We start from the raw sequence: 21,538 nt of genomic DNA on the forward strand, positions 1-21,538 counted from the left end.
CCTGGAGAGGGTTTTCGAGCTCAAGAAAGAAGCTGGGGGAAATCCGAACTTGCTTTAGACTGGTTGATAATTATATGGGGTGCTTTGCTTTTAGATTTCTTTTTTAATGTAGTAGCCTGTCACAGGGAAAAAGGTTTTGTAAATTCAGTAGTGACTTAGCATTTACATGTTGAATAGTAACTTCAGAAGGTATGTTCTAGACATTGGTCACACAGGTGACCACCGGTGTTAAGAATCTGTACTGACTGGTTACTCACTGGCAATCATGCACTGGGAACATGTGGAAAAATGGAAACTCCATTATGTTTTTGGCCTGGGGTCTCACCCCAGTACATGGGTAACGGCTTCCAAAGGTGCTACAGGTAAAAAGCAGGACTGACGGTGACCCTCAGTGGCAGGATGACGCAGAAGGGGAAGACTCGAGCAATAGCAAAGATTGCTAAGACTGAGAATAGCAAGGACATTTGTGAATAAGCTTGTGGGGGAGGGGTAGCTAATGACAACATTTGGTGTTTCATACAACAGGGTAAGTATTATTTTTCAGTACCTTTGTATATTCAAGCAGTATTTACCAAACTTTCTAATTATAAAGTAACTGGGACCCTTGTCAAAATACAGATTCTCAAACCTAGAATCACTTTCTAGGCAGGAGTCTAGGAAACTATTTTTTTATATATATATTTTTTATTTTATTTTTTATACAGCAGGTTCTTATTAGTTATCTGTTTTATACATATTGGTGTATACATGTCAATCCCAATCTCCCAATTCATCCCACCGCTACCACTCCCCCCCGCCGCTCTCCCCCCTTGGTGTCCATACGTTTGTAGGAAACTGTATTTTTAACAAATGCTCCAGATGAATTATATCCTTAGCACATTTAGGAAGCACTGACTTAAGCCAATTCAGTAAGCCTTAACGTTGACAAATTGTTGTAATTTTTTTAATTTTTTATTTTATTGAAATATAGTTGATTTACAGTGTTGTGTTGTCATAATTTTAAGCTAATGTGTTAGCTTAAAATTAATGGAATTTTCTTGTTCAGGTGATAGATATTTCTATATCATGTGGCGGTAGAAGTATGATAAATACTAATGTTGACAGGCTCATAATTTTAGGGTTAATAGCTTATCCTTTGTGTGGAATTTGCCTGTCCTGTAAAAGGTATTAGGTACCATCTCGGGGAAGTAAAGACACACTCAGAGCTAAGCTGCATTTGTGCTCCTGGGTGCAGGGTGGCGTCTGTCTCTATTCCCACCTCTTTGTTTCTCCTGCCCCACTTTGCTCTTCTTTTTCTCCCTTCCTCTTGTTCTCTCAATTATCTCTCAGAAAAGTAGTACAACCTTGATTTACCAAAGTTTTTATTCTAAAACATGAGTTAGCTTGCTAAGTATAAAATGTAAAAACTTGTAAGGTGACCGGGCCTCCAGTTCCATCAGCACTTAGTTTTCCCTTCCAGGTCTTCATCTGAATTAGCTTCATGTGGCCCCAAGTGTCACAGCATCTTCCACTTGGTTCTAATCTAGCCTCTTGATTTTTGTGTGCCAGCTGCCAAACTAGGTGGTCCTCCTACCCCAGTAGTTCCTTATCCTTGGTAATTCTTTATCCCTAGTTACTAGAGAAGTGTTTGCTTTTGGTATTTCTCTCTAAGGGAAGCAGTCTGAATACCTTCATCCTGCCTTATCCCGATAGTGAAATATAAAAGATTTTGAATTACAGAACTGAAATTAATATACAGTATTGAAGGATCCTGATTTTCCTTCTATTTTACATCAAAGGTGATTTTCTAGTTTGTAGGAGATTATCAGTCCTATTAGGACATTCTTAGTATGTTTGGTATCTGTACTTTCCCATTCTGTCTTCCTTCCAGGAATGCATGTTCTCAAGGAGACTTTCCTCATCTAAGTTCACTTATATGCATCCTCACAGTACTGCAACTTCTGTAGCTGTCTTTGTGCAGTTCAAGTTATAAATAGATAACCACCTTTTGGTGGTTATTTTCTCTTTGGATAAAAATCTCATACATGCAACTGGAGGTTGTTTCTGCTTCTCCAAACATTGTCAATCTTTTTCGTTTTAGCAAATCTGGTCACAGTTCCCAAACAAGAAAGAAATCACACTGTCCTGCATTTCTCAAAGAGTTTACAATCTAGCTAGACAAGACAGAAACATGTGAAAAGTAAAATAAGTATATCAGACTCTACCCCACAGTGTCACAGCACAGGAGTGGTACAGACAGTAAAACCCAAGTTCCTGGTAAGGAGAGAGTTGATAATCTGTACACTTGTAAACAGATCCAATTGCTTTTCTCTCTGGCACCAAAAAAAAGAAAAAAAAAAAAGTTTCTAGCATCTTCTGAAAAAACACAGGCATAGCTATCTACTTCTTTCATTTGCCTCACAAGTATGTCCCATTGTGACCTCCCTAATTCTTTTGCACAGTCTTGCTTAAGTGTTATTTTTCTTGAGCAACTTTAGGTTTTCTTGAGGATATTTCTCAGAGTCCTGAGGCAGATAATCAGGACAGCTGACTGTTTGCACATTAAGGGGAACCTAGGATCACATCAGAGTCCGGGAGCTTCTGCTTTCTAGTCATTAGAGATAGGGATTTGTGTTCGCTTAGACTCTAGGAATCAGAGTGATTTGTTTTCCCCTCCGTATCCCGGTATTGTCCTTCCAGGTCTCGCCTTTTTCCTGCTGCCTCATCTCCAGTGCCGCTCTCCTCTCCCACTTGCTGTGAGCCGGCAGTAAGGTCAACCAGATGCCCAGTTTTACTCCAGGTGAAAGAACTTAGGCACAGGACACATGTATTGGCAAGATGAATCCTACCCTCAGCTCTCCCGTCCCTGGAGGGGCACAAGCTGAGACCTTTCTTTGTCCGAGTCCCGTGGCTCCCTTTGGTTGTGTCCTTTGCTGATATCAGACCTTTCTTCTTGGTTCTGTTCTTTCAGGTTGAAGTTCTTCATACTTCAAGGCTTGGCTACCACTCTTAGGCCATCATCTGTCCAGTTGGATTTCTGGAAGAGTAAGGGGCTTTCCCCTGAAAGTTGTGCATTCTTCCTGTCCTTCCCTCTCTTGCCTCCTATTTCACCACTTCTGTTGAAACTGCTGTTTCAGAAACCACATTCCCAACCTGTCAAGCCTCCTCTGCCTGTGGACACGTTATTTTATTTCTTCTTTCTCCTCTGTCCCTTGCTCTCAGGCCCACAGCGAAGTTGTCTTCTACTCCTTGACCTGCTCTGATCACAAGCTTTTGTCCTACCTCCCATCCTTCTGGGAAGTGAAGTTCTAAAAATGGTCTCTCATACCCACTCGCCACCTTGGAAGTCCCATTCATGAATCGATAGAGCATATTTGCATATTATCAGTAGTCATTGTCTGTCTTACCATACCACATTCAAAGTACTTAAGTTCGTGCAGTTGTGTTTTTAGTAAGAGCTTTGCTGTCTTGTTTGGCTGTTGGCCCTCAAGTCTAGCTTACTTTAGGGAAGCTTATGTCTCAGCCTTTACCAGTAAGACCGGACTTAGACATGAATGTGCACTAAATAGCACACTAAAAAACTCTTTTTATGGAAACTGTGTTACTAGACCATGCAGATGAATTGGACAGGCTGTTGGAAGTCGTTGCCAGAGCTCAGATTTGACCTGTGTGTTTAGAATTATCTGTCTGAGCCTGACAGACGTCTGCTTCGGTGGAGTCACAGCACTGATGCCTGTGGTTCTTGTTCAGCCTCCGCAGCTGTTCACTAGTTCAGGATCTGCTTTGTTTTTGCCTGGTTAAAACCTGGTCAAGGTAAAATGTATAGTAAAGTATTCATCCGGAAACATGTCTGATCAGTGTTCATCTGTAAGTAAACCTGCTTTCTTTACTTTCATTTCAGATTTGTCCAATATGTGCGGCATTGCCTGGAGGCGATCCTAATCATGTCACGGATGACTTTGCAGCTCATCTTACACTTGAACACAGAGCCCCTAGAGATTTAATATCCTTTCGAGAGGCAACAAGGGGAAACGTTGTTTGTAACATTTATCATTTCGATGAATTTTAAGGACGGCATCCCCAAAGAGGAAAACTAACCTCCAGACTATCTTAGTTGATTTAACCTTTTCCTAAGAGTGACTCAGTGTTAAGGTGCAATTTCTTATTTCTCTTTTTCTGTGCTATGACTGTTATATTAATCATGCTCAGTAAGTGAAAGTTCCCTTGCTCGTCATCTTTAGTTCGTTACCATCAGATTTTTTTTAAGACAATTTGACCAGGTTATAAGTCTTCAGTAGGGTGTTTTCATACGAAAGAGGAAAATGCTAATCCAAATTAAAATCTCGTTCATTAACTATACGGAGGATGTATTTGCTTGCCACCCCTGTTCTCTGTTGCCTCACCCTGTTATAGGCTGGATGGTGGGCAAGTGTGCGTCGTGGGGCTCCCTTCCCTTTTGGAGTTTCCTTCTCCAGAGAGAGCCATTTCCTGCCCAGTCTCTGAGTAGGATAGCATAAGGTCAGGTCCAGCTCTAAATTCCTTTCCCACTTTCATTTCTGCTTCCCCTCCCAAACCAATCTCATGACAGTTCCTGGCAGTATTCCCTAATAATCTCCAAGAGATTACTGGCCCCCCAGAGTAAGTTAATTTTGTAGACTCGGTGCTTCTGGTTTCAAGTTATGAATTGTTTTTCTGAAACTATCACCTATTAACGTAGGGTTCTGTTCTCATGTAAAGGTTTTAATGTTCGCTGCAATTTGAAGCAATTCAAGAGCTAATCACAACCTTTCTCCCTGCCAGACTTCATTCTGATTCCTTTGCTTGCCTCCTGGCAGTCATAATTCAAGCTTAGACTTATTTGAGGAAGAAACTGGTCTGGTGGTTTTCTTGTCCTATAGGTCCCATCCCTTGCTCACAATTCCTAATTTTCTAATTAGAAATATGGCCCTTTAGAGTTAGGGGAAGATAAGTGGAAACTAATGGAAAGAAAAAGATATCGACCCATCCTGAGAAGTTAGAATATCAGCCTGGACTGAGCCAGTCTAGGACAAGTACTGAAAGAGGAACCCACTCTTCCTCTCTCCTAAATGCAGGGGACACTAAAAGCAAAGTGAAGAAAGCGGTGCTTGCTTGTTTTTGTTTTTGTTTTTTTCCAAGAGAATATGAAAATCCAAATAGGCCAAGAATACTTTAGCCTTAGGGTCACTTCTCATTTTGTATAAAAGAATCCTATAACGATACCCGGAGTTATGCTTGATCCCTGCTTCACTCCATCTTCATGGAGAAGCTGGGCAAATAACTTAAAACCGTGCTGTTATCCTGCACTTTTTCAGCAAGTTCAAGGGCCTCTAGTGAAATTAGTATCCATTCAGTAGAATGTCCCGTATCATCTACATGCATTTTTGTAAGATTTTTATGAGTCTTTCATTACCAAGAAAAGATTAACTTATGCAAAATATAAGAATAAGAGAAGTCATGTGTTGCATATTAGATTACTAACAAGTATTATCATTAAGTTCTGGAAAGCAAAATGTTGGCATAGCCGTTTTCCTGGAAGCATAACTGATTTCTCAGGTACTTCAGGTGCTGCTGTGGTAATTTTGTTTGACATGAGGGAGTGACTTGTTTCTAAGCCTCTTAAGCACCCAAACTTCTTTTTTTTTTTTAACTACTTTGATGGAACTCCTCCTAAAGTGCACTTTTTACACTTTTTAAAAGCAGAGTGTGATGATCACAACATTGCTTTCTGCAGAACCCAAGCCACCGTCATACCACCCTGAAACAGTGCATCATGGTGGCGCCTGAGGGCTTCCTGGAGCGGCCACCCACCCTGTCCCCACGTGACTCCTGAACCATCAGCTGAAAAAGCTGGGAAGTCAACACAAAAATTAATCTGTATTATATAGCTGTCTGTTGGCTGCTTTGTTTCTTTTTTTTTTTAATTTTTGTTAGAGTATGCTTGATTTAGAGTGTTGTGTTAGTTTCTGCTGTACAGCAAAGTGAATCAGTTACACATATACATACATCCACTCTTTTTTAGATTCTTTTCCCATATATTGGCTGCTTTGAAAGAAGATCTCCCCTGCTACAATAGCTAGTTCACCCAGTCGCCCTCCCCACCCTCTTTGCACACTCACACTCACCTGTGTGGAGGCAACACAGTGTTGTCTTCACGAGTTTCGGCAGCTTTTTGCTCCTCAGGACCTTCTTCAGTGTAACTCACACGCAGGTGCGTAAGATGGTCGAGGCTGCTGGAACTTTGACTTCTTGAGAAATGTGCTGTTACTCTGTCTGTGTCCACCTGTACAGGAAATTCAAATCTGGTTTTCTGCTTAGCAGCAGCATTGGAAGAAAAAAAAAAAACTTGACAGATTAAAACTAATAGCCAGAAGGAGTCTTTTACTCCTGAATTTAAATTATTTATACTGTTCGGTTCTCATTACAGATGGTCATTGAGATTTGATTAGCCTGCATATTAGCACAGTTCTCACCAAATATAAAAAATTGCTGGTTATTATTTGTGGTTACTTCGGTATGAACATATATGGAATTCAATACTGAGTTGAGGGTAAGAGAATGTCTCACCCTGGGTGTCTGACCAGGCAGTGCCTCTCACCTCGTTTGGCAGTGTTAGGAGGGAACTTCTTCCCACCTGGAGAAACTTTTTTCTCTTTGAAAACACACACACATGCACAACATACACACACAGTATACACATACTCACATGTTGCTTTATATTTGAGTGTCTTTTTTTAGAGTTAATAGCCCTCATAGATACAGTTGTACCATTTGTATTCTAAATGAAATGTGCTATTTTAAAATGCTTATAATTTGGGAAATCTGCATGTCTATCTTACAAGAACTCGAGTGATTTTTTTTTTTTCTTTCTATGAAATACTTCAGTTTTTTCCTTAACTTTGGAGTTATGATGAATCGAGTGGCGTTCGACATGTACGTAGAATGTTTCACCCTGGCCGGGGATTGGGAGGTCCTCGTGCACGTAGATCAAACATGCACTTTACTAGCAGTTCTACTGGTGGACTTTCTTCTTCTCAGAGTTCATATTCTCCAAGCAATAGGGAAGCCATGGATCCTATAGCTGGTAAGTTAGTTTCACATTAATAAAGGAAATGGCTGGGGATGGTGGAGCTCCCTTTAAAAATTTTTGGTAGGATTTGTATTCTTAGTCTCTTATCACACGCCACATGTTCCTTGACAAAATTCCTCTAAATTTTATAAGTATAAAATATGTTTAAAGTAGACCACATAAAGTAGTTCATATTATTTTGGCATTTCTTTAAGTACTTAGAGGTATAAGAGAATAAGGAACAGTCAGTGTTCTATTTGTGGCCTCCAGTGAAACCCAAGAAAGTCATAGAAGATGTCAGAGTTGAAAGACCTGCAGAATTTCATGGCTCAGCCTCCACAAGCACACAGATAAGAAAATTAATTGACAGGACTAAAGAATTAAGCTCTTCTCATGGAAGAAAGTCAAGTAGGAGTGTCTTGTCCTTGCCTTGATTTGAGAATTATATTATTGTGGAACATTCGTGTTTTAATAGCTTGGGAAAATCTTACTTTAAAAAACATTTGGGGGCTTCCATGGTGGCGCAGTGGTTAAGAATCCACCTGCCGGACTTCCCTGATGGCGCAGTGGTTGAGAGTCCGCCTGCCGATGCAGGGGACACGGGTTCATACCCCGGTCCGGGAGGATCCCACATGCCACAGAGCGGCTGGCCATGGTCGCTAAGCCTGCACATCCGGAGCCTGCGCTCCGCAACGGGAGAGGCCACAGCGGTGAGAGGCCCGCGTACCGCAAAAAAAAAAAAAGAACAATCCACCTGCCAATGCAGGGGACACGGGTTCGAGCCCTGGTCTGGGAAGATCCCACATGCCGCAGAGAAACTAAGCCCGTGCGCCACAACTACTGAGCCTGCGCTCTAGAGCCCACGAGCCACAACTACTGAGCTCACGTGCCACAACTACTGAAGCCCATGCGCCTAGAGCCCGTGCTCCACAACAAGAGAAGCCACCGCAGTAAGAAGCCCACACACCACAACGAAGAGTAGCCCCCGCTCGCCACAACCAGAGAAAACCCGTGTGCAGCAACGAAAAACCAACACAGCCAAAAATAAATAAATAAATTTGTTATTTAAAACAAAAAAAAACATTTGGGGCTTCCCTGGTGGCGCAGGGGGACACAGGTTTGAGCCCTGGTCCCGGAAGATCCCACATGCCACGGAGCAACTAAGCCCGTGTGCCGCAACTACTGACCCACGAGCCACAACTACTGAAGCCCGTGTGCCTAGAGCCCGTGCTCCACAACAAGAGAAGCCACTGCAATGAGAAGCCCACACACCGCAGTGAGGAGTAGCCCCAGCTTGACTCAACTAGAGAAAGCCAGCGCACAACAACAAACACCCAATGCAGCCATAAATAAATAAATAGGAAAAAATTATTTAAAAGAAACAACAACAACATTTGAACATGTAGTTCATAGCCAAGTCACCGGTCTCATGCACGGCCAACCTGGGAAGCCAGCAGCAAAACACAAGGTTTGACAGTCAAAATGTCAGAAGTCACTGTAGCCTGAGACCCTGAAAGACACAGTAAGCACTGGCAGGCAGTAAGAGTCCAGGGAGCCTGTACAAGTCCGAAATGTGTACGTACAGTGGAACGCATACCTGAAATGCAGCTGAGTATACATCCGTCATCGAAAGTAGGAACAGTCTTATTCATAAAATCTTCCTGAAAATGTGAGGTATTCAGTGTAAAATCGTTTTTTTAAACTTTTTTTTTAATAGATTTATTTATTTATTTTTGACTGCGTTGGGTCTTCGTTGCTGTGCACGGGCTTTCTCTAGTTGCGGCGAGCAGGGGCTACTCTTCGTTGAGGTGCTTGTCACCTCAAGGCTTCTCCTTTCAGTGGCTTCTCTTGTTGTCAAGCATGGGCTCTAGGTGCGCGGGCTTCAGTAGTTGTGTCACGTTGGCTTCAGTAGTTGTGGCTCGCGGGCTCTAGAGCACAGGCTCAGTAGTTGTGGTGAACGGGCTTAGTTGCTCCGCGGCATGTGGGATCTTCCCAGATGAGGGCTCAAACCCGTGTCCCCTGCATTGGCAGGCGGATTCTTAACCACTGCGCCACCAGGGAAGCCAGTGTAAAATCTTAATTTCAAATGTGCTTTGGGCATTTGGATGTGCAGTAAGCCCCAAAAAACTGAGTTTTGGGAATTTTAAAAAATAACTTCTTCATCTAAAAGGATATTTACCTGCTGTCTTTGGTAGCAGGCTCTAAAAGTTAATGTGATTTCTGGGGGCAAAATTCACAGTTGAGACACTTTCTCCATTCAGTTTTTTTCTGTCAGTGAAAATTAGTTTGTGTTAGTGATGGACTATGTGAAAGAATGGTGTTAAGAGCCCCTGGAATAAAACAGCAGTGAGCAATAAGGCAGAAATGTGCCCTGGAAATGAATTTTAATGGTGAAGAGCTTTGCCAGCCTAGTAGTGTTGAAAGGGCAATCATCAAATCCATGCAAGCCAGATAGACCCTCCACGTGGAAGAAGGCAACTACTGCACCTCACTTAGATGACAAGGCAGGGACAGAGAGCCACCTGGCTTCTGATGAGCACAGCCTTGTCCAAACAAGAGCGTCTAAATAGGCTGTACAGTCAGGAGCTAATCAGCTTCACTGGGCATCACCAGTGGTCCTCACTGCAGTGGTGTTCTGGGGCTCTCAAACAGCAGTACCAGAAGGTTCCAGAGAAAGAAGGCAGAGGCAAGTGTACAACCGTCACAGTTAGAAATGATGCAGGTCTCTTGGATTTAATTCTGAGAGTCATTCAATCATTAAATAAATGTTTGAGTGCCTACTATGTGTCAGGTGCTGTTCTAAGAACCAGGCATATCGTAAACAGTAGACTTGATCCGTGCCTTCATGGGGCTCACGTTGAGAGGGTTTTTGTTGTGTTTGGACCAGCAGATGAGCCACCTTAGCCTACTAAGATACTAAGAGAAAGTGTAACTAAATCAGCCCATTATGCAGACAACTTGAAAAACAATTTGCTATGTTTTGCTTAAGAATAATTGTATGTGAGCTAATATTCATATGTGTTTGCATTTCCCATGCACAACACATACACAACTCTTGCCTCTAGGAGGCATCCTAAAAGGTATTAAGCTCCAAGCTGGAACTGTATGTTGCCACAGGTTACCTTCCCGTTGACGATCATTTTTAATGTTCCTCGGGTAAAAGAATGATCTGTAGCATTTTGTTTTCCTCATATTGAAGTAGACATTAATGTCTTCATTTCCATTGGCAGAGCTTTTATCCCAGTTATCAGGAGTGAGACGTTCTGCAGGAGGACAGCTTAATTCCTCTGGCCCTTCAGCTTCTCAGTTACAACAACTGCAGATGCAGCTGCAGCTAGAACGGCAGCACGCCCAGGCAGCACGGCAACAACTGGAGACTGCACGCAACGCAACCCGACGTACTAACACAAGCAGTGTCACCACTACAATCACACAATCCACAGCAACAACCAACACAGCTAACACAGAAAGCAGTCAGCAAACTATCCAGAATTCCCAGTTTCTTTTAACAAGGTAGTTCATTTATTAACGTAACTTTGAGAAGTAGTATTTTATTAGCACCGCGCAGCCTGAGATGACCTTTTCTCTTTTGTGCTTATATGTGTTCTTACAGACTCGGCCTTTGATCAAACCATTAAAACTCACAGATCTCTAATCAAAACTGTATATTCAGTATTTCCTTAAAAATATGAAAAATAATAGTTTATTTTAGATAAACTAGGAATGCTGATGGTCTTGTTCTGACGGTGTGTCATCATCTGATATGAATTTCTTTTCCCATGTTGCCCATAAAATGTAAACATCATATCATTACATATATGGGACATACTAGGTACATTTATTGTCATAATTAACATTGCTGTCTTTTTATTGCCAGTTTCAGTCTGCTGTGAAATATCCAAAAGTACAAGAGAAGATTTTATAATGTGGTGGTTTTCTCCTGAGACTTTCTAAAGAAGTGGAATTTAAATTTTTGTGGTTAGCGTACACAAAATAACCATTTAAAAAAAATGGTTCACCACAGTGTAAAAAATACTTAGTACACACAGTAAATGGCTCTGCTGGATGGAGTAGAGTTCTTATTTGCTTCTGAAAACTACCATTAGCAACCAAATATGTTCCTCTGCTGAGACCTCGTAGGCATTTTATGTGACTTTTAAAAATAAAAGAATTTTAGAAAGAGCAGTAATGAGTAGGCTCAGCAGATAAAGAACCTGGACTAATTTGGACTTTTAATGGAATAGAGAGGAATATAAAGTTAAAAACTGTGACACGAAGAAGAAAATTAGTGTAATATATCAGTTATCTCCAAAAAGTAATGTGTGTGACAACTAGATGTTAGAAGAAAACACTATTTCTGTGTATATTTCTTTTATCTCATACTTTTAAACATCTCTGTTAGTACAGTGGCACATGTGTATAGTTGTAAATAACATATTGTTGATGCAGAATAAAAACTGTTTGCACATCGCTGCAAATAGGACCCCTGTCAAGAGCCCCAGCTTTTACTAGTTTGGACCTTAGGCAAGTCACTTCACTTCTCCAGACCTCAGTTTTATAATATCCCATGAGTTTTGCCGCATTAGAATGAGAATTGTTTTGAGGATGAAATGGAGTACAGGTATGTGTATGGTCTGGCTCAGTATCTGGCATGTAATAAAAGCCCAGTTAATGGTACTTATTATCATTTGGTATGGATCTAAGGAGGAAGTTTCAAGTGGAAATTTTACCTTTGTATTATCTCTGCAAAGTGAGTACTGTGCCTGATTGATTATCACCAGAAAACGTGGCTTCAACGTAGAGAAAGCACAGAGCCACAGATCTAGGTACCTACCTCAGAAAGGAGCCCTACCAGTGTATGTGTCTGCTGAGGGTTCGCTGGCCTGGGGGGTGGAATGAATGTCTTGCCCCACTGCCCTTTGGAAAATACATCTTCCCACCTTTGCTCCAGTCTGGTTTTTAGTTTTTGTTTTTTGAGCTCCAGACTCAGTGAGCTTGATCTGGGACTTTTCTCTATGTAGTTATTCTAGACCAGACAGCCAGCAACCAGGGCACAGTATGGGTGGCCTCTGAGTGCTTTCCTTGGATTCTGGTTGTAGCTTCTGGAAGGCCCCCTTTCTGTCATACTGTATGTTGCATAGTACCTTGCAATTTGTAGACCACTTTCTACATCTTTCATTGTGTCATTAGATCCTGACTCATATAGTTTACCTAAGGCAATATTTCCCAAAAAATATTCCCTGGAACTTTATATATTCTAAGAAATATAAATAGTTATTTATGTTCAAGTTTTTTTCCTGATGAATAAGTTTGGGCAAAACTAACTAACAAATAGTTTATTTACTCTTGGGCGTCTCAGAACTTCAAATACATTAACATGTGTGCTGAGAATCTTCAAGGCTAGGAGAGGGTCTGCGATGTTTCCAAGGGGAAATCCTTTTCCCTGGCCACACAGCTGTCATGTGACATGTGTGGGGCTCCAGCCTCGTCTTTGGTCTCTTTGACCAGGGGCAATTCCTGTTCCTGTTGCCTTGGAACTGATGGTGGGACACAGTTTCTTTGGGATCCAAAAATGGTTGACCTTTTAGAAAGCAGTTGTGTAAGTGCCTATGTCAGATTCCAGTCTCTTGGTAATGGAGCCAGCTAGTTTGGCTAACTCCGGTTTGAAGCTCCTTACAAGCTTTGCAGTTACTTCTAGATCCCAAATGAAGTTTGGCCATCAAGACATCTAGTCCTAGTACCGATTTTATCTGCCCCCCTCAGGAGTGAAACATTTTCTCAGTTATTTCCTAAAAATCAACAGTGATACCAGAATTACATGCTCTCCGAAGGTTTGGGGGCCTCAGCCTGTATGTTTCTAGTTTGCCTGCTTGCTGTGTAGGTAGTTTTCTATGCAGCCTTTCTCTTTCTAATAGGTTTGACTTTAGTTTGTTGTTCTTTTTAAGGCCTTTTCCAAAACTAAGGATGTGGAATGTACTTCACTTCTTAGCACTTTCAAAGTTTTTGATGGAGAATATGTAGCCTATTGCTCAATCTCCTGTTTCATTAGATACTCTCTTATATTCTTAATTTGGTTTTAATCATAAATGTCATCAGTCATTTCCTTTCAGTGTGGATTTAATGGCTTTTATGTAGTTGCCTTCCAGATCCTTTTGGTTCTTTCAGTTCTTAAATTTAGATCTTTTGTTTTCTAAGCCATGGATCTAATCATTGAGCGGTTTTGAACTTGATGGCTGTGAGATTTTTGAGCACGTCACTTAACCTCTTCCGTTTCTTCTGCCTATAACTTGATAATAATGAGACCTAACTCGTAGGAGTTAAAAGAGATAATCCATACAAAAAGCACCTAAAGCAGAGCCCATGGTGAGTGCCCAGTACGCCTCCTCCATGGCTACTTTGGGATGCCCCCGTGCCTTCCAGCGTCGGTGGGACAGCAGGGAACAGGTGCGGGGTGTAGACGAACGTGGGCTCCAAGTGCACCTGGCTTCTCCGGGAGGAGCACCTGTCACGCGTGCCTACTGAACCTCCTTTCACTGTCACCATCTTCTCCCTGTTTGTTACTTTTCTTGATCCCAGTGCTCCAACCAGTTTCCCTTTCTTTCTTTGCCACTAAAAATGTAGAGAAATAAAATTAGCACTGAAACTGAGCAGAATTTTGCATAAGTCACTTAACAGGTTAGTAATAAAAATTCAGCTCTTGACAGCCGTCCAGTCTCTGTGCAAACGAACCAGGTTTCCCAACATGACACAGGTCTCGTAAGTGCCTGTTGTCAGGTGAGCATACTGGGCCGTTAAACCTTGGGTCAGACTTGTTACACAGTCCTTGGTAGAAGCGTAGGTGCGCACATGCTCGTGCGTGCGTGTGTGTGAGTGTGTGTGTTTGCCCTCTCAGTCTTCTGGACATATCTTCATTTCAGGAAGAATTAGATGGAAATAATAGAGAAAAGCCAAGAGAACTTTTAGGATTTTTTTCGGTTGACTATTCTAATCACTGCAGATTTTGTTTTTGTGACCGGGGTTGCTACTTTTCCTCTTTTTACTACCCACTGGTAAAATTTTGGTTGGGGAAATCACTACTTCCCCAAGTATCTAATCTGGTAGAAATTTTGTTTTCCTTAGGAAATTTTTCACCAGTTTTCTCTAAAGGGAGTATGAGAAGTGTAAATGTATTTTTTCTCATTGAATCTAATTAAAGCATAGACTTGCACCTCGGGGTAACAGTATTGCTGTTACAAGTGTGGGGAATTCATCTCAACATAATTAACGAGGTAAATTAGAGCAAGGTGTTCCATTAATACGTCTCAGATTCTGAGTTTTGCCGCCTGTGAAGCTTGTACAGAGTAGGACATTGTAGAAATTGACCACGACATTGTTCATTGACTCTTTACCAATAAGCTCTTTTCTTTTTAATTTACACAGGTTGAATGATCCTAAAATGTCTGAAACAGAGCGCCAGTCCATGGAAAGTGAGCGCGCAGACCGCAGCCTGTTTGTCCAAGAGCTCCTTCTGTCCACTTTAGTTCGTGAAGAGAGCTCGTCCTCAGACGAGGATGAACGGGGGGAGATGGCAGATTTTGGTGCTATGGGCTGTGTAGATATTATGCCTTTAGATGTTGCTTTAGAAAACCTAAATTTAAAAGAGAGTAATAAAGGAAATGAGCCTCCACCACCTCCTCTTTGATGACATCCCAATTCGCAGACAATGTCCTCTGTGCTGTATTTGCCAATGAAAGTGGACAACAGCTATCTTGGGTTTGTTTGGTGATTGTAATTTCAGGTCTGTCACTCTGTTACATTGTGTACATTCAACAGGAAGAGAGAAGATATATATGATAATCATTTCCACTTAACTAATTTTTACTTCTAGCAGGTAAATGTAGGTAGCAGTGCAGGGGTGATCTCTGCTTCCTGTACCTTGACATGCAAAAGGCTCTCCTAATACTCCACATTCAAACTGAAGAGGAAAATTGAAATCTCTAATGAAGCTGCTGTGTGTATTTATGAATATTAATGAATAAAAACTGCTTGGATGGTTTACCTTAACTACTGCATGAGGTTTTTTGCAGCGTGCATGAGTTTTAGTGACCTTGTTATTTAAAAAACTTAAATACAAGGAGTAAAACTTAAAAATAAAAGCCCAAAGCTTTCCCAAACATTATTCAATGGTTACGCAGCAAAAGGGTTACTTGACAAAGTAGCTTTTGAATAATGTCTGCCTGAATCACCTTTCTTTGCGTGCCTCTACGCACAAGCCAGCTCTGCAGTGGAACCTGGGGTCGTAGCCGGTGTCGCGCTCCGCCCTGTGTGACTGTCCTGTCGCCCTGTTAGTCATCTTACCGTGTGGAGCTCAGCCTGTCTAACTCATCCATAGAAGACACACCAGTACAGCTACTGTGGGAATCTGCTGCAGGCGTCTGTGTGCCCTGAAAACAAATCCTGTTCTACTTGTTTAACTTTTACTTTCTGTGGTTGTTTAAATTTTTTTTCAATTGTTAAATATGTTTTATTCAGGTGTAGATGAATTTCATTTATTCACTGTCCAACAGTTAACCTGAATTATGTTGTCTTTGGTTTTGAAAATCTCACATTCTCAATCATACTTTGCATTATTTATGTATTTGCTTCATAGTTTGCTGAGACAGATCAGTATCAGGGGAGCTTTGAGGATTTGCCTTCCCAGACTTTGTCAATATATTACAACCAAATTCTTAATGCTAACTTTAGCACCTTTTATTTATTGGGTTTTTTCCAGCATAAAAAGCAAAGCGTTTTAATTGAATCATGCCACCTATATGCCTATATTATTAATCCTATGTGTAAAAAAAAAAAAAATGTACAACTCTTTTGGGTTTGTTTTGGGGTTTGGAGGGGCCGGGATATTTTTTATTTTCTGTTTCAGTTTTTGTGCATAGACTTTTCACAATAGCTCCAAGGCAGGGACAGTGGGTTTGGGGTTGGGGGGCAGTTTTTGGAATGTAAATTTAGGACTTTTAAAAAAGGTGCGCACAGCTTCTGATAAATTTATAACTAGACTTAACCTAATCATGTCTTGTTCCAGTGCTCTCTCCTCTGAGCCCTTTCCTCCGTCTCCCCTCTTCCGCTGTAGTCCTTTCCTTCCCCGTCTGTGTTTCTCTGTTTCTTCAACACAAGCATACAGACTCAAGCACCCTCCGGTGTTTTCCCGAGAACTGTGAAGTCCATGCTCATCCAGATGTATCCAAAAAAGATGTCACCCCACATTTCTAAAAAACTGTTGCTTCTCCTTCTCTGAAACTTCAGACTCCAACAATTTCCAAGTATCCTAGCTTTGTTTTCTTTAGTTTCTGTGATGGAAAATGTTTTAAAGGAAAATTTTACACCAGGCTTCTGGTTATGCTAGAAGTCCAGTCCAGTAGGTTTTTTTTTTTTTTTTTCAGTTGGTTGTTGAGACGTTTCAAAAACCAGTTTTCAAGCTGTGGTCTTTTCACACACATCTTCTGCACATACGTCACACATTTCAATAAAGCATTTTCAAGACTGTTGACCACTTGGATTTCTTTGGTGTTGGTGAATTAGCCTAACCATCATTCAGAGATTGTATATCTCTAATCTAGTCTTTTGGTTTGTCTGTGGTTTGGGGGGGTTTTTTGTTTGTTTGTTTCATGCTAGACTTGAAGGTCCTGATTTTGTGTGGATGCATTACTTCGGATGTGAGAGAGAGAAATTGCCAATTCTTTGCTTTCCCTTTACTGCACACGCTCTGGGAAAATGTAAGATCCTTCCTTTTTTAACGTGGTTTGAGGGAACAGCTGTAAGTCCAGTCAGGGCAGTTTAATTGAGATGATCAATTTGACACTTCAGAAGACCTAAAGGTTTATAAGATTCCATCTCAGAATACTGTATATTAATCATTTTTTACCAGATATTTTACAAATACCTCACCTCATCCTGTATGTAATCAATAATAATGTATTAGGGTAGAAAGACACAGATTATCAATATAAAAAATATATTTAAGCCCTTCAAATTCTTGTGTCCTTTTTCTTTAGTTTCTGAATTAACATCATATTACTGGGATTATTGAATAAAAATAATTGCAAAGACGGTGATGTAGAGGAGAGAGAATCACTATACCATTGTTTATTTTGGCTACAGCTTCACCTTTCTAAGGACCAGACCCTGAGTTTTGAGAGGTTTTTGTTTTGTTGAGTTTTGAGTGTCTAGGCTGTACGTTTGTAAGTGTTCTGCAGTGCTTCTCTTCACTTACTGCGTGGAAATAATTTAAATCTGCTCAAGGTGTTCTGGAAGAAGTTTAATGTCATGACTCACAGAGAAACCACCCCCCACCCCACCCAAAAAAAAAAAAAGCTAATGAAGGGGAAGACCTACAGGGAATGTTTGAAACTGTATTTGTTTCTATTTCTGTATAATTTATGGACTAGAATATGCTGTGTCTTAAGAATCCCAAAGTATCAGTAATTCCTGCTAAACTGAAACTGTGTAGGGGTTTGTGGGCTTCCCACTCCTGGATAGTTAATCATGGAGAACAATGGAATTTTGGAATTTCAAATAGTAGAACCTACCGCATGACTTTCTCAGATTGTTTTTCGTTCCTTTAGTTTTCTAAAATACTTCCGCTCTTTTGAACAAATAGAAATGCCTGTGCTTTTATGGCCATTGTCATAAGATACAATTTCTGTGATTGGCTACAGTGAAATATTTGGATTTGTATTTAGATTGTATTGGTCTTTTGTTTGTTTTCTTTTTTAACCCACAGAGTTGGAGCCTAGGTTTGTTACGCAGTAGATTATTTCGTTTATAATTAGACTCAGGCAATAGAAGAGAAGGTCCCTCTCCCTGTGACCCACAAAGAAATGTAGTTTAGGATAGCGGATTACGTCATTAGAATAACAGAAGCAACACAAAAATCCATCCATCCCATTCAATTTGAATTTCGATAACGTACAAAGAGATTTTATAATACTAAGCCTGTTGTATTTTTTCTGGTCTGTGGGCCACAGTTAGAAACAAAAAACAGGTAAGGAGTTTAAAGAGTTCTCTTGACGGCCCCTCACAGCAAGTATTCCATTTCCCTTGTGTATTTTACTCCATGGCTCTTGGGAGGAAAGGTGGTCAAGAGGAAAGATAGTGGAAGGAGGTGCTCGGTGAAGAGGGCTCTTCTGAATGAGGTCCCTGCCACTGAAGGTGTCTGGTAAAAAATAGGAAAGTCTGCTGTAACTGGAGTCTGATGATCAGTACAGCCCTGTGAAACAGCAGTGTGTAACAAACTATCCAAGTGGGTGCTAAAAGCTCTTTAACACATGTATCAGTTTTGTAGCAAAGAGCCCCACATCAGTGTTCATATATGCGAGGTCTGCCGTTTCTCCCTTATTTGCAGGGGAGGCACATGCAAAATTGATTTCATGTGCAGGAATAAGTAAAATGCTATGGATGAAAATTTCCCAGAATTATATGCTGAAGTTGTGATGTCTGGCACAAAGGTCTTGCTTTTCCATGCTTATTTTATCTATTTGGTGGGGGGGGGGGGGGCATGCTGCACAGCTCATGGGATCTTAGTTCCCCAAATAGGGACTGAACCTGAGCCCTGGCAGTGAAAGTGCCAAGTCCTAACCACTGGACCGCCAGGGAATTTGCAGACTTTTCTGGTCATTTGTGACAATGTTGTGAAATTCTGTGGCTTTAAACATGGCCTTAATCTGAATAAGTTCATCACAGTATTACAAAGCCAAATTTAGGTTACTTTGTTTTTCAGAATAGTGTAGAAATGTAATTCCTATGCCATCAGCTTCAACCATGCTCAAGAAATGCTTTGTCTTTGTTTCTGACTAGTACTCTTGGTTCTTCTAGTTTTCAACCCATCTCTGTCAAATAATTGTTCTGTAAATAAATACATGAGCTTGGGAAGTTCCTGATTTAAGGAACCCTGCAGCAAGCCTTGCTAACGTGGTTAGCAGGTTCAAGTATGAAAGATTATTCATCTCTCAGAGAGGCTGGTCCAGAACCTCAAATCCACATGACATTTTAGTCAGTTGCTATCAGGTGGGTAGTGCCTTGACTGGCCTCCTCAAATTACAAAGCGTGATGCTCCCCTCAAGTTCTCAGGTTTTACAAAGTCAGTTGAACTTTACAGCAACTAGTAAAAGAGATGGTTCAATCAAAAAGAAACCCTTCAGCATGACTCTGTGTCCCTGATAGCTGTCCTTGGTGTGCAGACTGTGCACGGATGGATGTGTGCATGTGACCTGAAACCCTGTGGGCCACACGTGCGCACACTCTCCTGAGGCTGCTCTCCTCGGACCTAGACTGATGAGTTTTAGAGTCTGAGGTCTTCACTGATACTTTAGGAACCACCAAGAACCTAGTCTGTACCTTGTTTCCTTTGTAGACAGTGGGTGTGGCCTCACTGTCTCCATAAACCACCATCACCCCTGATCTCTCATTCATGTATACTTTTTGAGCTCTCAGTAGGTACAGAGCTTTAGTCCAAGCCTAAGCATTGCTTACAGCTTGTGGTTTTCACAGACGTTCCCCCCATAAGAGAATTCATCAGAAATGACTCCTAGAAGAGCCTTTCACCCTCACCCAATTGGGAGTGTTTTCAAAGGTCACCAAGCCTGTTGCCTTTGGTAGATAGGGTGACCGGTCTGATCTGGTTGAGAGAGCTACTTCTTTAAATCTTGCTGTCAGACTGGAGTGCCCATGTTTAGCATCCCGCCTTACACATAAAACATCAATCCGAATTTGATGTTTTAGCAAAGCCGGCACAAAAACAGTTGGGACATCCTATTCTGTAAGCTGCATGAGGTCCCAGTTCTCTCCTTTTAGATCTTCTGACCACACCCTGTATAAAAGGTTTAAACACTTGAGGTAGAAGCAACAATATTCTTAAGGTAAGATTTTGTAATACTCCTAAATCAGCAAGTGCGCCGGACCAACTAGGAAGCAGGCCTCAGCCACGGTCTCTACCAGCTGAAGATTTCATGGATTCTTACAACCTGCATAAGGTGCTCTGCCTAGTCTGGAATGCCTTTAATTCTGTCTGTGAGAGCCTCTCATGACAAGACACTAGTTTCACCAATTAAAAAAAACCATCTTTGCATATGCAGCGTGCTAATCAAAATCTGCTGCCTTGCAAAAGAGCTTGTCACTGGAGTGCAAGCAGATTGGATGGCAGCCACCTTGTTCACTGACCAGTCTGATTTAAAGCTTACCTTGAAAAATATCCCACCGACAATACAGCAGTATTTTTAAGTGAATTACATCGTAACAGGCGCCCAGATTAATTGACACTGAATCCTTACATGGATTATCTTTTATAACATCATCACTTAGCCACCCAGTTTATCTGTGTGGTCTGATTTGAATATATTTTGGGGTACATATATAAACAAACTTTGTGTTATACAAGTCACTTTCCATTTCATTCATGTGGAGCGTCAGTGGCTCTGTTGATTACCTCTTTAAGTAATGCTCAACAGACGCTGTGGTACCAGTGTCTTAGCTGTTCTACAGGGAATTTTCTACAGTTTTAAATGCCCCATGAATAGCTTCTTCCTCTTGTCCCTCTCTGCTTCCTCTATTTCCTCTGTCTTCCATCTGTGTGTGTGTTTCGTTAGTGCTTCTGGTGACATGTAGAAGTTTTAGCTCCGTTTGCCTACAGAATTTTCAGGACCCACCCAGGTTACCCTGAGACCCATTGCTGACGGCACTTGGGATGAACACGAAGACTGCTGAGCCGGAGAGGTGAAGGTGTGGCCTCTGCTCAGTCCAGACAAGGACTTCGGAATACTTACCCTACTCACAGCCTCACAGGACAAGCAAGACTACAGAGAGGGAATTGGGAAGGAGCCCCCGGAACTTCGTCAGCACAACATGAGTCCTACCCCCCCGCCCCAGGACCTGAGAGGGGACAAAGCTTAATCCTCATCAATTTTTTTTTTCCCTCTTCAGAGTCCCTGTTAACTTTTCACTTGTTGCTGGTTTTTCCCTTTTGGAACAGCCAAATGCCTCCAATGAACAAAAGTGGGTTTAAAAGTGATTGGTGAAAATCATAAAATGTTTGGCATCTCCCTGAACAAGAGCCTTTCACTTTAGCCCAGGGCTCTAAGGGTTGAGATGAATGAGCCTGGAGTGGTCTCTGGGAGGGAAGATGGAGTGTATCTTTTTTTTTTTTTTTTTTTTTTTGCGGTACGCGGTCCTCTCACTGTGTGGCGTCTCCCGTTGCGGAGCACAGGCTCCGGACGCGCAGTCTCAGCGGCCGCGGCTCACGGGCCCAGCCACTCCATATGGGATCTTCCCAGACCGGGGCACGAACCTGTGTGCCCTGCATCGGCAGGCAGATTCCCAACCACTGCACCACCAGGGAAGCCCCGGAGCGTATCTTTTAAAAGTAATTTTAGTATATTTCAACAAGGCTTTCAATTCTTTGTAGTGTTTTTTTCCCCAGGTTCTCACCATTCTTTGGTTACAGAG

General features: G+C 41.6%; 1 protein-coding gene across 3 annotated transcripts in view; it reads left to right on the forward strand.

The window, feature by feature from the left end:
• KCMF1 (potassium channel modulatory factor 1) overlaps positions 1-16,587 on the forward strand; it is a 75,678-nt gene extending 59,091 nt beyond the window's left edge. For all 3 annotated transcript variants that reach the window (XM_082671874.1, XM_082671875.1, XM_082671876.1), the window contains exons 4-7: positions 3,881-3,982; positions 6,907-7,081; positions 10,297-10,579; positions 14,486-16,587. In XM_082671874.1, the coding sequence (XP_082528000.1) occupies positions 3,881-3,982; positions 6,907-7,081; positions 10,297-10,579; positions 14,486-14,747 (822 nt within the window). In that variant the 3' untranslated portion in view covers positions 14,748-16,587. The remainder of the gene's footprint in view (positions 1-3,880; positions 3,983-6,906; positions 7,082-10,296; positions 10,580-14,485) is intronic.
• The last annotated feature ends 4,951 nt before the right edge of the window (positions 16,588-21,538 follow it).

Source organism: Grampus griseus, assembly GCF_964374135.1.
Source record: "Grampus griseus genome assembly, chromosome: 15".
In the NCBI taxonomy this organism is placed as follows: Eukaryota; Metazoa; Chordata; class Mammalia; order Artiodactyla; family Delphinidae; genus Grampus; species Grampus griseus.